Consider the following 15,848-nt stretch of genomic DNA (forward strand, 5'->3'; position numbering starts at 1 on the left):
TTTATTACAAGGCTATTTTAATTAATTTATTGTATAAAAGGATGTAAAAACACTAGCACATATTACATTCAATAATAGGAGAGGGCACATCTCTTATACACTTTTACAACACGGGAAAACGTGTGATGCTTACCTAGTACAAAAATTTGTTCTGATCATCATATCATGCATCTGAAAGTAGGCATGCCATGGTAAAAGGGTAAGCATTTGTAGTACAGAAGCATCAAGTAGGTGGGAAGGCCACTATGTTTCCCTATGCCATTGACAATCTGGATTGATCAACTGTTTCCACATATTGACTTGGATTCTAGCTTATTCATCCATTTTTACAAGATGATAATAGATTTCTCCTCTTTCCTTCTCTCAGTGGCACCACCCGAACCTATCCTACATAGTTCCCAAAGATTCCTCCATCTTCAGAAGCAGAGTTCTGTGGTAAACAGTGTGTTTTAAAAAGGAAAGAAGGCCTCTTTCCATGAATATAACTGCTTTTTCAGACAGAAAGTCAGGATCCAAGCTAACATGAATAATCAAGAAGGAAGATCATGAAAAATTACTAATGAGAAACTAGAGATTCAGTAAACATGCACAAGCATGAACATATGCCTTATAGATACTGGGAAATCCAATTTTATTTTGTCTTTCAAACATACTTCAAAATGTTCTCTCTCAAGCCAGAACTGGATTCGAGTGACCCTAACAGGGCTTTCAAGGTAGATTTACCTTCATTCAATCTTACTGCAAAGCCTGTGCATTTAAACATGTCTTCCTAGTTTATTAAATTCTACTGAGGAAATATGATTTTTCCATATCGATCATAGTGGCTCACCCTTCCAATTGAGAAAGCCAAGGGGATTCCTGCTGTTATCTCAATGACTGAAGTTAACCACAGAATGTCCGTTTACCTGTGCTTTGCAGTAGTAGGGGAAAGCTTGCACAGTGAGCCCACTGACCTGGATGAAGGGAGTGAGCAGATGACACTGGGGGGTGGCTGAGTCTTCTGATGTCATCTAACCCACAATAAAGAAAAGACCCACCACGCATTAAGCCAGAGGTAGGCAAGTTCTAGAGGGTTAAGGAAATAAAACTTCACTTCTTTAAGCCAGATTTGAGCAAGCTCCAGAGGAGGCTTTGTGGCTACACCAGTCCCAAAAGAGTAATTCACTTCTGGTTGTACAAAAAGCCCTTTGGGACAAAATGAGATGCAGAGGGCTGCACTTTCTTTTAAGGCATTGTTCCTGGAGATCTCCAGCAATGGGAATTTAATTCTTTATCTTTTTGGGGGGGGAGTGAGGAGAGAAGAGGTCCAGGGGATGTAAAACATCATCCCCAGCCATTGTAAAGGGCATCTCTGTGACCATACTGTATTGTAGTCAGCTGAATAAAAACTGTATATTACTTTTATGAGCATAATGATTTTATTCAGAATGAAAAACAGTTGCCTCTACTGCAAACATATGCATGCTAAATTATAGCAGGTTTTTCCAGTCCTATCATGGCTTTATTCTCAATTCCTGAATAAAAACCAGCTAAACAACAGAAGCCAGCATTGAGGCAAAACATTTTAATAGATGGATTAGAGGCCCAAAAGAGGAACGAACAGACTTAGGTCACAAACCTTTCCCAAGTACATTTTCCCACAACCAAATAGCTGTTACTTCTTTTCAATCCTTTGCTGTTCTGTGCATTGATTATAACACCATAACATTTTGTTTATCTCCCCTTATAAATGTGGATGGTTCAGATAGTGAAACACAATAGTACAGGTAAAAAAAACACTTTACAACACTGAGCAGATTATGCTGCAAGTGACCCAGACAGATTGAAGTGGGTCCATAACATTAAAATACATAACATAAGCAGTGACATTTCTGACCGCAAACAGGGGAAAGCCGATCTGTCACTGTCAAACCAGTCTAAGTGACATATTAAGCCATTATGCAGGAAATATGTGAGGATACATATTATCCTGCTTCTTCATCTGGCCCCTAAATGTGGCCAGGTTAAAATAAACATATAGTATTTCTAATAAGCAAATCCTAAACATGGAAATGCTTTATTTTGATTCTACAGTTCCTTTTGGGTCATGAGGTTTCCACAAGTTTTAAGAAAGCCCATCTTCTTGGTCAATTATCTCTGCTTTGGTGGAGAACACATCAGCTAACATATGCTTTGGTATCTCAGACCCCCTGACTTTCAAAGTGTAGCAGGCATTCTCCACTTTTGCCAAACTCTGTTTCAAGGTATAGAGTTTTTTAGAAACTTCATAAGGTCCAGTGTTGCCTATGTAGGAAAAGCCGTCATATATTTGCCGCAAGAACTGGCTCAGCTCAAATGGGGTGTCTATGTCACCATTACCAACACTGTTGATGCACATCCGCATCAGCTCTCCGGTTAGATCAGCCACTCCCAGAAGATAATCCACAGGGGTCACCTTCAGGTTCCAAACACATTCTTGCTCATTGTCACAGCCTGATGACAGCTATCAGTAAAACAGAGTGCAACACAGTTTAGAAAAGAAGGAAATTACAACTGATTAAACACAGTTCATGAGGAAAACCAATCTGATAAATATCTTTTCAGAAAGCATATAATCTTGCTTTTGAGCTAATTAATCCATGGCCACAGTTGATAAAGGTCACCCAATTATTTCCATGAAGTCAAGTATTAAATCTTTATGTTGTTCCTGTTGCTAAATAATAAGTTTCCCCACTTCTATTCCTAGCAAACCTTAAAGAGTGAGACACAGTTGTCAGAATGTCTAAGTTATTCTTTGTCCATTCTAAGGATGGAAATTTCCAGTACATGATTGTATCCCAAAGTTATGCAAGCAGAAGGCCACTCCCAAAACGGGGCTTTCCATCGAATCTGAAAACCTTCTTTTGAGGAGCTGGCAATGCAGGGAAATGGCTGAACATCAGACAGAAGTGATGTAACAGAAGCAGAACTCCTCCTTTACAAGCTGCCATTGCCCAACCTTCTTCCCTCTCATATGGTACACCTTTCCTCAAGTTTGAGCAACACCAGAAGATATTTTTCATGAGTTACAGTACAGTGATTTAAAAGCCCCACTGTATTTTGCTACAACTTCCAAATGCAATCTCCACAGTCTGAGACGTATTATATTAAGCTGCAAATATATGAACCATTTTTCCTCGGAACATATCTGAGTTTACAAAACTAAATTCAAGTATTCATCATCAGTCATCTGGAAGAACAAAACTTGGTGCATTGCTGTTTCTAGTACAAGTCCTCTGTCAACAGCTCAAATTGGGCAAACATTATGATGAATATTTAGAGTGAAGCATGATCATTATGAAAACATCAAAATATAAGTTAAATAAATAAATAAATAAATAAAACATATCAGGGCCTTAGATGACACAAGACTGCTTACTGTACATATGAATTGCTCAGTTGTTGCATTGTGCAACCACTTGTTGAGAAACTGAACTTTTAGAAGTTTTTTTTTCACAACAGGCATTTGTGAATCAATCAACTTTAATCCATTTATCTTAATCGTGGGTAAAATATGTGAAAGATCTGCAAGATTCACTGGATTTCCTTTGTAAATATGCAAATTAAAAGACTTGAGGTTTCTTCTGTAACACTGCATTATTATGCAGCAAAAAAGTGGTGACTACCAAAGGTAAAGCCCCAAGCTTGTCTTTAAGAAGCGGCACATTTCTAGGCTTTTTTAAAAGTGATATTTTCTTTTCATTTTTTTATACTGGGCATAAAAAAGTTTAAGAGAGTATAGAAAGTTCCTGAAATGATAAAATAGTTTAAAAATTATTAAAGTCTTTGTAGGCATCCTACAGTCTCGACAAACTATGGTAACGTGCTCTGAACAGAAGTCTTGGAACAGCATCTCGTGTAGCAGAGAAGGCCAATTTGAGAGTGACAATCTCTTCCACATTGAAGACAAATACAACCTGTCCCCTGTCCAGCTCCCTAGTTTTGCTTGTTTCGGGACTGCCTCTTTGCTTCGGCCCGCTGGACAAGTGTCTCTTCAAATTGGGAGAGGCCATGATGCATCGCCTGCCTCCAGGCTGAACACTCAGATGTTGAGGTTTTCCATCTGTTGAGGTCCATTCCTAAGGCCTTCAGATCCCGCTTGCAGATATCCTTGTATCGCAGCTGTGGTCTCCCTCTGGGGCGATTTCCCTGCACTAATTCTCCATACAGGAGATCTTTTGGAATCCAACCATCTCACGACATGCCCAAGCCAATGCAGACATTGCTGTTTCATGCTAAACATTCCAGCTCGTTCTAGGACTACTCTTATTTGGAACTTTGTCCTGCCAGATGATACCAAAAATGCACTGAAGAAAACACGTATGGAATGTGTTCAACTTCCTCTCCTGCCGTGCACAAAGGGTCCAGGACTCACTGCAGTACAGGAGTGTGCTCAGGACACAGGCTCTGTAGACCTGGATCTTGTTATATGCTGTCAGCTTCTTACTGAGCCACACTCTCTTTGTGAGTCTAGACAACATGGTAGCTGCTTTGCTAATGCATTTATCCAGCTCAACATCTAGAGAGACAGTATCAGAAATCGTTGAGCCAAAGTACATGAAATCATGAACAACCTCCAGTTCTTGCGTGGAGATGGTAATAGAGGGAGGTGACTCCACGCTCTGGCCCATGACTTGTGTTTTCTTCAGGCTGATTGTTAATCCAAAATCTTGGCAGGCCTTACTAAAACAATTCATTAGTTGGGCAACAATGGCTGCATCATCGGTGAAGAAGAAATCCCGCATGCATTTCAGATGGATTTTGGTCTTCACTCTCAATCTAGAGAGATTAAAGAGCTTTCCATCTGATCTAGTCCAAAGTGATGCTGCTGCGCTTTGATTGCTGTTTTTCCCCTCCATTTGCCAAGCCTCACGGGACTTAGCAAAAGGAGGGGAGAGCAGCGAGCAAAGGGCTGCAGGATCACTTTTGACCACTGCTTTCCCTGCCACTTCCTAAGCCCCACAGGGCTTAGTAAAAGGATGCAGAAAGCAGCAAGCAAAGTGGTCCTGCAGCCCTTTGATCTCTGCTTTCCCCCTCCTTTTGCTAAGCCCCAGGCTTAGGAAGTGGCAGGGAAAGCAGCGATCAAATTTTCTAATTTGAAGTTAGAAAAGTGGGTATTGTCTTATAAACGGAAAAATATGGTACAGTACATAAAAATATGCTGCTAGAGAGTGTACTAAACATTCTAGAAATGGAATGAGGTGGGGCGGGGGGAAATAACCTGCTTCCAGATTTAAAAATTTTGGTAGCAGAGTAATATTGTTCTAAGTTAAAACCAGCTGTATTATCTATTAAAATGTTCCTATAGCCAGCCAAGTCCTTTTGTCAGTGGAACGATAACCACAGAGTGAACTCTGCCTCCTCTCAGCAGCCCACAAATCTGCTCTGGAGAGTAAAGAATACATTTTGTGGACATCCAGGGGGCTACTGCAAAGAAAAGAGAATGTCAATTATACAAGAGGAAGACCACAAAGTTAACACCAGACACAGCCCACACTAAATAAGACAGAAATTTCACCAGAGAACACAAGTTCTGTAAAAGACAGCAGTGATTAAGTCATGGTTAATTAGTAGTTCATGTTCTTTTATTACCTTTGTTTGTTCCTCTTTATCATCTTCTGTAAATATCAGCTGCCTGTTGATCTCCTCTATGCTAATTAATGATCGGGTTTTGATAAAATACTGAAATGAGACAGCTTCCACATATTCCTGAAGACCTGAATGAGTTGAAACATAATAAAATAAATGATCTTTTACTCTCATCATTCATAGTAGATTTTATAATTTTTTAAACAAATGTTTTAAGGGCACCTGGCAAAAGAAAGGCAATCCTCGAGCTCAAAATAGGGATATGGATGAACATTTAGTAAGTCAAAGATTACTTATCATAGACAACAGCCTTTTCCAATTTGGTACTCTCAGATATGTTGGACTATAAGTCACTTAAAATAACATCTGGTTTATTAATATTATTAATATTAATATTAATATTAATATTATTTCAATTTATATCCCGCCCATGTAGACTGAAGTCTACTCTGGCTGCCTAACAATAAAAAATAAAAATAAAAGCAATATAATAAAATACAGTGGTGCCTCGCTTAACGAGCGCTTCGTTTAACAACGAATTTGCTTAGCGATGACTTTTTTTGGAGCGATCTTGCGCTCCGTTTAACAATGTTCCCTATGGGCGATTTTCGCATAACGATATTTGGGACCATGCTTCGCATAGTGATGACAGTTTGGGTCCCCCTGTTTTGCTTAACGATGGTTTTGACAGCCTCATGTTGGTTGTTTTTTATATGTTTAAAAATGTTTAAAAAATGTTTAGAATGCTTGAAATCATAAGTGCACTTAATAAACCCTTTGTTTAATTTGACTTTGTTCCGACTCTTTTTAAATTTGTTGTAATTTTTTCCCCCACTGAGATGCATTGAATAGGTTTCAATGCATTTCAATTGGGGAACTGTGTTTCACTTAGCGATGTTTCCTATGGCGATTTTCACTTAAAGACGGCAATCCGTTCCCATTGGAACGGATTATTCGGTTTTCAATGCATTTCAATGGGAAACCACGTTTCGCTTAGCAATGTTTTCCCATAGCGATGATTTTTTTGGAACCAATTAAAATCGTTAAGCAAGGCACTACTGTAGAGGCAACATTAATAATATAAATCAAGATTATTATTCTATTTAGTTCCATATGCACACTTTGCATTTTCTCAGTGTTACCATCTTGCAAATAAATATTCAAAATGTGGTTATTTACCCCTGCTTGAAGTGCCTCCATTGTTTGAAGACATCATTTGTATCTTCAGAAAGTGACTGGTTCACTGGCTAAATAACATTTTTACCCTAATTTTAGAGTCATGGTTGCTTTAAGATCTTCAAAACAGAAAGGCAGGATACTGATTAAATAAAAATTGGTTTCCATGTCCTAAACACAGCAATTCTAGGCTCTAACTAATGAACACTGAACTGTGTTTTCCTCATTAGAGTCAAATATACTTGACATGAAATACGTGCCTTTCAGAAGTCCTCCACAAAAAACAGTCTGAAAATGACATTTAAAATGACCCAAGACCTTGACATAAGATGTTTTTAATAAGAAGGTAAAAGGATGTTTAAATATATTATATTGTAACTTAATGGAGGACATCCGTTACTTTCAGCAAATAATCCCCAAGGTGAAAAAAAAATCTCCATCCCATTTCACTGTTCCATCCAAAAATATTTTCCTCCTTCTCCTCTCAGTTTTGGGTCTTTTCCAAGAAAACGGTTACTTAAAGACCATGCTGCCAGCAAAGGAATAGTTTATAAGACTGCTTTTGTTTTCCTGGAGTGAACATTGGGAGGCCCAATTAAAAATCTGTGACTACATCTGCCAGCACTTCCTCTGATATTCAGACAGGCTAGCACAATAGTAGAGAAATGCTGACATTTTGCCCAAGAACTCTCAAGATTCATCCTACTCGTATTATGTCAATGTTACTGTTACAGTCCCCAACAGCAATTTCATACTCTTTCATACTGGTATTTTTCCCTTTGATTCTACTCCATGGCCAGGAATGAATGGTTTAAGAAGCAGGATCCAGTGGAAGTGGGGCCTAGAAAACCCTTAGGGGCAGAATTTTGGCAATAAAGAGGGCTAAAGCAGTAGGGAAGGGGGGGAGTTCCAATTCCACTGGGGTTAGGTTCCAAAGTATATCACAGAAAATTGGCCAATATAAGATGGTTTGAATGTCTTAGTTTCTTCCAGAAACCATTTGAACTTCATAGACACTATAAAACACATGAAAAGCTAGTTTCTTTAGTGTTTTAAGAAAGTTTTCTTAATGTTTTAAAAAAAGGATCCTAAACAAGGAGAAATTAAAAAAAAGAAGTAGTCTTCAGAAAATTGATTGAAGCATCAGAGGTCTGGGAGCATGTTCACTAGTCAATCCAGTGAACTAAAGCATCTTCAAAATATAACAAAGCAGTTCGTTCTTAAAAATATTCAGGAATGAATAATCTATTATCTGTAAACTATTTTGTTCTTGACCTTCTCTTAGTATTTGAAGATTCCCTGCCTCAAATGTTTCCTTTTAAAATTTACTGTATTTTTTGCACCATAAGACTCACTTTTTTCCCACAAAACAGGGGGGTGGAAAGTCTGTGCATCTTATGGAGCGAAGAAAACAGATCATATTTTCCTGTTTTCTTCTCCTAAAAAAATGGTGCGTCTTATGGAAAGGTGCGTCTTATAGAGCGAAAAATACGGTAGTTCTCTGCAGAGGCCAGAGTGTTTGGAAGCAAGAAACTGAGGTTCAAACTGTTACTTGGCTATAAAGCTGACCAAGCAACGCTGGGCAAAGTATCTGATATAGTCAAGTTAGCACTGCTATGAGCTTCTTGAAGAAGGACAGGTAATTTATGCAACAAATAACAAATGTGTGTCTGCTATCATCTGGTAATGGTTATTTTTTAAAAATCCTCTGCTTGATTAGGAAAATGCATTAAAGAAAAAAAGACTTGCCTTTTCCTCCCAAACTAATTTCCATTAGATCTACCCAAAAATGCAAATGCTAAAAGAGCAAGAGTCTGGAGAAACAATCTACAGTAATAGGGCCATGATTATGTTTAAATTACATTAGCCCCACAAACTCCAAGGAGTTGAAACAAACATCAATGCAAAAATACCCCATCCTAAGTGATCTGAGTCACAGTAACAAACCCCAAACTATAGGAAAGGTTCACATGAAGGCTTTTGCAGTGGCTGATCCCACTGTAGAACTAAGCTCTCTACAAAGGGAGATTTGGCTCACTCCTCCTTGTTGCTTTTCCACTACCAGGAAAGGCCTTTATACATTAAAACTGGTACAGTACATTTAGAAGTTATTTGTGACCAATCTGCAGCAGGTTTACTCTAGGTAGGAGTAACTGGATTCAGCCCTGTTGGCATGTCTGGAACCTACACAGGCAGTTCAGCAACCTGTACCCTAAAGCAGAGGACCCCAACCGCCCAGTCCGCACCCCGGCAGCGGCCTGCAGCCTATCTAGGACCAGGCAGCAGACACAGATCTCCTACCCACCCCTGTGAGTGCTCCTCCACAAGCAGCGTCACACATGAGCGCGTTCCACCCCTGCGTGCGCTGTGTGCATGAGCGTGAGCCACCCCCGAGTGCTATCATGTGCATGCGCATGAGTGCATTCCGCCCCATGAGTGAGCTGTGCGCATGCACGCAAGCGCCCCTACCGTGACATGTGCATGCGTGCGAGCTCCACCCCCTGCAGCCGCACCACACACACACACATACACACACATACACACAACCGGTCCGCAGTTGGGAAAAGGCTGGGGACCACTGCCCTAAAGGCAGCATTCAAGACAGTCCTGGCAAATAAGAAATGTCTCTCAAGTCCTAGAATAAGAAGCTACTATTTCTCACTTGTTGAAGTCTGCAGTACTTTTGTTGTTTAGCTTCCTTAACAAATGCCTTACTGTTTTAAAGCAAATAATTTTTAAATTTTTTTGCATAAAATGTTAAGAGCTGATATCCAAGTGTCAGGCCCAACTAGAGTAGACCCACTGAACCCCACTTAACAGGACGTGTTAACTCAGGACTTACAAGATGCACTTAAAATTTGCTGGATTTCACCATTTTGCCACTGAAAAGGAAATGCTGACTAGGCTCAGCATTTTAATTTTATAATTGTTTTCAGTTCTACACTGCAGAATCTATATCCAAAGTGGGAATTATGTGCTAATTTACAATCTCACTACAGAATCAAACAGAAACTAAATGTTGATTTTTCAGGGGAGTGCAAACAGAGTACTGTAGTTGGAACCTAAATCTATTTGAAGGAAACAAGTTGACATCTATTACGGACAGACGTGGTCCATCATCAACACAATGGCATTGTCTAGTATGCTTATACAGACTAACATGGGTACCTCTTCCAAAATTACAACAATAGAAAAAAGTGAATAACTATCCCAAATCAAAAATCTAACTATTTTAGGGTAAATGATTTTAAAAAAAATTTTTTTTAGAAAATCTGGACAGGGATGAAATTAGCCTCATCAGTAGTCTTATCAGGAAACTTCACTTCCACCTTTGGAGTTCCATCTCTTGTTTTCAAAAACAACAAAGGGATGAACTCGTGTAATTTTTCAGCTATATCCTGTTCCTGTGTTATTCAGCTGTTTTATTTTGCTCAGCAACCCAATGGCTTTGCCCACTTCCTTCTTATGAAATTTATGAGGATATCTTACTTCCCACTAAATATTTTCAATGTCATGCTACTGCTTGCAACTAGTGTTCCTTAAACATTCATTTCTAGACCGTTAATACATGAAGACTACTATGAGCAACTGTCTTCAACACACACAGTACCTGTTGTAAAGCTTATACTGTATAGGCCTACAAAGCAAAGATCTGATTATCTCAAATTAATGTGCAATTCTCTCTTTATTGCCAGTGCATTTCTATTATATTCCTTCTTCTGGGCTTCTTCTCTCATAGCAGACTCTTATCTGCTGCCTTCTCTTCTTCCTCACGTTCTTTCAGAGCTTTTCCTCTTCCAATTCAGTGTAACCTCCTTTCATTCTTAGGAACTTCTGCATACTCTGTCCTGTCAAGGCAGCCAATCAATAACTACTGTCATGTTCACTGCAACTTTGACAATAATTATAATAAGCTTTATTACTGTTTTCTTCATTACACTACTGATAATTAAAGTTAGAGGCAGGGCGGAGCAATGGAAAACCATAAGGCTGATTATTGTACTGGAAGTCCATAAGAAAGGCACCTACAAAATCACAGTATTCACCAATAGCTAAATAATCACAGCCATACAATTTCATTTGTGTATCATGTGGATAAAAAAAGTCTTAACAGTAATTCTAGCAAGAACACTTTTATTTTAATTCACTCACAACACCTTTAATTTATGATAATAACCTTAGGATCTGGGTAACGAAATATACAAGAAAATATTTCTTCAAGCAGGACTTCAAAACCATGTAGAGCTTGCTTCACAGGTAAAAACACCTTGAAATATATACCTGAAAATAGAACAGGCAAAATACAAGCCGTTCTCATTAGCTGTCTAGCTACTAAGTTTCACATCAGCTAAAGTTCCCAGACCAAGGTACCATTTTCAGAAAGCAGCCCCATGCATGCTATCATCAGCATGAACTCAGTGCACCCAAAATCACATTTCTTATCTTTCCTCTCAAGCCCTCCTGTTCTACACATTTGTCTTATCCACTGAATATGTTACTAGCCAACTTGCTGAAGAGGACGGTTTGATCTCTGATACCTCTCTTTCTTTCTCCTTAGCTTCACTCCTTTCTCCTCATAGCCACTCAAGTTGGGTAGCATTACCTCTCACAACACTGTAAAGCTATAGCCCTTCTTTTATGCCCTTAGTAAAATTCTGTGTCATGGCTTGATCACCTCTCACAAGGACTGCCACAATCTTCTACTCTGTAAATTCCTATTGTCCTTTCAGAATTAATCCATGCCTATCAAGGAGTCTGCCCTAGAACTCCTTCCCTTTTCTCATCACTTTATGCTGCACTCAACACAAAATCATCCATAGCCAGCCACCTTCTGATCCTCTGCTTTCATATACATACGAATACATCCTTGCCCGCCACAGACACTCCAACAACTGCACCATCATATGAAGGTCTCCTGTCCCTCCCCCCCCAAAATACCCCCTTTTCTCTATATCCCATAAATTGCCACCCAGAACTCTGAATGATTCCATCCTTCTTACTATTTTTAAATCGCTCCTCAAAATCCACTGTTCCCTGAGATCTCTGGTACAACCTTCCACTTCCCAGGTTCTACTGTGGGGAACTGCATGTACTGTAGCTTGTCTTGCAACTTCCAAAACTCTTCCACTGTTTCAAGAGCTGCCACACCACTATACTTTGAAGGAGCAAAAAAAAAAGTGACATTTTCTTTAAAATCAAGGTTTTTTATGCTTCATTTTTAAAGAAAATTGGAGTGGTACCTTTGGAAGCAATTTTAAAAAGAAGCATGGTGTTACATTTGTCCCTACCATCAAAATATGATGCAGCAGCAAAAACACAAGGTGTAGCACTCCACACCTCACACACTTGAGTAGTAAGCCATCTGAATCTACTACAATCCAATCAGCAACTAACTCTTACATGCAACTGAACCTGCAAACTGCTTCCCCTTTTTATCTGTGCTACTCTTTCTCTTCTATTGTTTCTCCTGCGGTAAATTTTAGACTGTATATTCCTTGGGCAAGGACCTGTCCTCTTATACAGTATTCTGTAATGCCCTGTGCACACCAATTATGCATATAGTACACATGGTCTAGAGGGGCGGGGTATAAATTTAATAAATAAATTAATAAATAAATATAAATAATAAAGTACTAAACTGTAAGACTGAAAGAAATCAAGAATGCAGTCCTATGATCATTTTCTAGAAAACAAGTCCTACTGAAAGTAACAGGACTTTGTTCTAAGTAAATACTGTATGCCTATCGTAAGAAACGAGCAAAGATGGAATACATTAAAAATCACCTTGATCTTAACTGCTCTCACTTCAAACTTCTACTCATACACAATATTTCATGCTACAAGCTCATACATAAAAATGTTTTGGATGCAAAGACACTGAAATGAATGACCTTTAATTATTCTCCTACCCCACCACTGCACAATTCTAAGGATTTCATTATCCTTCATATACAAAACGGAATTTGCATATTAGCAACATTGCAGTCAAATACAATGAGACTAAGGAAGACATTTATTATCACTTGACACCTCCAAGCATCCACTTCATCAGTTTTAAAAACAAGTGACTCATATCCTCAAAAGCAGGGGTAGACAACCATTTTGGTGTGACAGCCAGATTCCCATCCCACATGCAGCCACACCACATGTTAAGCGCAGCTCAACACACCCAGTTTTGCTCTCCTCTGTGCTTTTCTAGATGGGAGAGAGGAAAGCCTACATTGAGTATCCCCCTACCCATCCCTGCTTGCCTTCCCAACCGGAAAGAGGAGCAGGGTGGAGTGTAATCCTGTATTTTATCTCCAGTCAGTTGACTGAATATTACATGGGGATATCTTTCTGCTTGCTTTTCCAATGAGGAGAGCAATCAGAATGTTTCCTATATGTTATAGGAAGTATATATACTAAGAGACGGATTCTATGTCACAATTATTTCAACTTCAAAAGTAATCCAAAAGAACAGTACTGTATTCATAACAATGTGCCAGAGTGGCTCTACGTGTTTTTTTTAACTAGTTATTTCAGTATCTCTTTGTTTGCTTATTTAATCATCCCTTGGGACAATCTGTACTGTTAAAGAACGTGTAGAAAACAGGCATCATTTTTGTTATTGTTCAATTATTACTACCATACTCAGCATCTGAGCTCAAACAAGCATCCTTTGGGGAAATGTTCTGCGTGCCACTAGCACTATTCTTAATGAGGGAAAGCATGAAACTTCTTTTGTGCTCTGCCAGAATTGTTTTATCTTTAAGTCAAAAGAACAACGGCTTGGAGTAACCCCAAAAAAAGCATTTCACAACTACAAATGGCAAACAATATTCCCAAGAATCAAACTTGTAGCAGTTCTATTTATAGATATACAGTTGTTACATTAAATACATGCACATCCCTAACAGTACTGTTTTTATGTAAATGGAGTCACTACTGTAATTCTTTTTTATTATTATTAAATAAACATTTTCCACAAGAATGAGGATCTGGATCACCATGAAAAAGATTATGTAGAACACAGAGAGAAGTGAACATTTCATGTATAGTTTCAAGCCAGCAGATAGTATTTTAGGAAGATCTGAGCTAATTAAACTAGTTTCTTTTGAGATACAGAATCTGAGGTTTTTATTTCACATTACAGAGCACTACTGTCAGACTTGAGAATGACTGTAGATGTGTGTTTGTACATACAGATGGCTAGAATGATGAAGGAGCAGAAGGCAGTACTTAACAGACAACAGTACATTTCAATGTCATGGAAAGCAGATGCATAAACTCTTCAGAAAACACAATAATCTTACTAATAGATCACTTACTGCACAAGCAGATACAGTATTGGCATATTCTTTCTATACACTGATTTTCAAAACATATATAACAAATTAATACCGTATTTGCCGGCGTATAAGGCGACTGGGCATATAAGACGATGCCCCGAACATTTCCACTCAAAATGTAGAGTTTGTTATATACTTGCCATATAAGACTACACCCTCTTCCGCATGCATGATCCTGCTTTGGCTGCATCATGGGGAGAGTGCGTTTTGCCGCTTTTGGTTCCTTTCACTGGGAGAGAGCGAGGGTTTGCTGGAAGAAGGACAGCATCGGCGCCGAACAGCTGACTGTCGGGAACCAGCAGAGAGGCGGCAGCCATTTTGGAGAGGCAGCAGCCATGTGGTCGCATCTCAAAATGGCTGCCGCCTCTCTGCTGGTTCCTAACAGTCAGCTGTTCGGCACTAGAGTCAGGCTGTTCCCAGGCTACCGAGGACCTCGGTCTACTCGGTCTTACTACCAGGTAAGTGACTTCGCTGGGAGGGAGGGTTTGCTGGAAGTGCACCCGGCATATAAGATGACCCCCCCACTTGGAGGCATGTTTTTCAGGGCCAAAATGTCATCTTGTACGCCAGCAAATACGGTACCCTCCTTTGCTTTTTCTTGGTTTTCCAAGATAGGCAAAAATTAGAACAAAGATGAACAAAAACTGTGCCATCTATTACACTTGGGGTCCACTGATTCAGGAATAAATTGCCCCAGCAGCTATTCTTTTTTCTGCAATGAAGACTCAGCAGGTCATCTTAGTTACTTGTCTAGGTATTTCACAAGGGTTTGACCAATGAAACTTGATATATATTTTATTGTCTAATTGGCAAATCTATCTAGAACAGTTGTTCCAACTTTGGGTTACCCAGGTGGTCCTGGACTGCAATTCCCAGACTTCCCCACCACCTGTGCTGGCCAGGATTTCTGGGAGTTGCAGTTCAAGAACACCTGGCTTATCCCAAGTAGAAACCACTGATTTAGAAAAATAAAAATGTGAAAAACCAATCCCCACACTTGTCCATTCAAATCTGCTTCAGAACTGCTTCCTGCATGAACCACCAAACAGAGAAACGCTGCGGAACAACTGTGAACATGTATTCCTTATATACACAGGAACATATGAAGCCGCCTTATGTGAAGATTGACCATTTAGCCCAATACTGACAACACAGACTGACAACAGTATTACAGGGTTTCAGGCTCTCAGGGGTGACTGGATGCAATTCCACTTACACTGATGAAAGCATATATATGCCTTTGTGGAGGAGAAGTAGCTCCTCAGGTTCCCTAGACCATCCTTTACCTGCTCTTACCTATGCTGACTTTCTTTCAAACAGGACTGATATTCCTAGGTTGCTGATGTCTCTTCTCATAATTCTGCCTTGATCCTCTCTTGGAAGGTCAGAAGACACATCTTGCCTTTGTTCTCTAGCTATGGCTCTCTGCATCTACTTCTTAGTTAGAACTAGGATTCCTATTCTTTTCCCAATCTCAGTGGATCTCTTTACTATATACTAACACAAATGCATCTTTAAAAAAAGTGTAGATGTGATTTTTTTCCGATTAAGAATGTATACTCTGCTAATCAAGCTGATTTTCAAAGCCTGAATCCACGTCAGCTGCTTATTCTGCTAACATAGCCAAGAGTTTCTTCAGTCCTGGAGACACTTGGAATTGAACCTTCAGCAGGAAATGCACAAGTTCTACCAGTGAGCTATAGTCCCTCCCCAAATATTATACATGCAGGTTCT

General features: G+C 39.3%; 1 protein-coding gene across 3 annotated transcripts in view; it reads right to left on the reverse strand.

Moving 5' to 3' along the window:
• The window catches only part of TSNAX (translin associated factor X), a 27,002-nt gene continuing 11,154 nt past the window's right edge, over positions 1-15,848 (reverse strand). For all 3 annotated transcript variants that reach the window (XM_072993563.2, XM_020786678.3, XM_020786661.3), the window contains exons 5-6: positions 5,611-5,735; positions 1-2,482 (exon numbers count right to left, since the gene is read on the reverse strand). In XM_072993563.2, the coding sequence (XP_072849664.1) occupies positions 2,105-2,482; positions 5,611-5,735 (503 nt within the window). In that variant the 3' untranslated portion in view covers positions 1-2,104. The remainder of the gene's footprint in view (positions 2,483-5,610; positions 5,736-15,848) is intronic.

Source organism: Pogona vitticeps, chromosome 1 (genome assembly GCF_051106095.1).
Source record: "Pogona vitticeps strain Pit_001003342236 chromosome 1, PviZW2.1, whole genome shotgun sequence".
Taxonomy (NCBI): domain Eukaryota; kingdom Metazoa; phylum Chordata; class Lepidosauria; order Squamata; family Agamidae; genus Pogona; species Pogona vitticeps.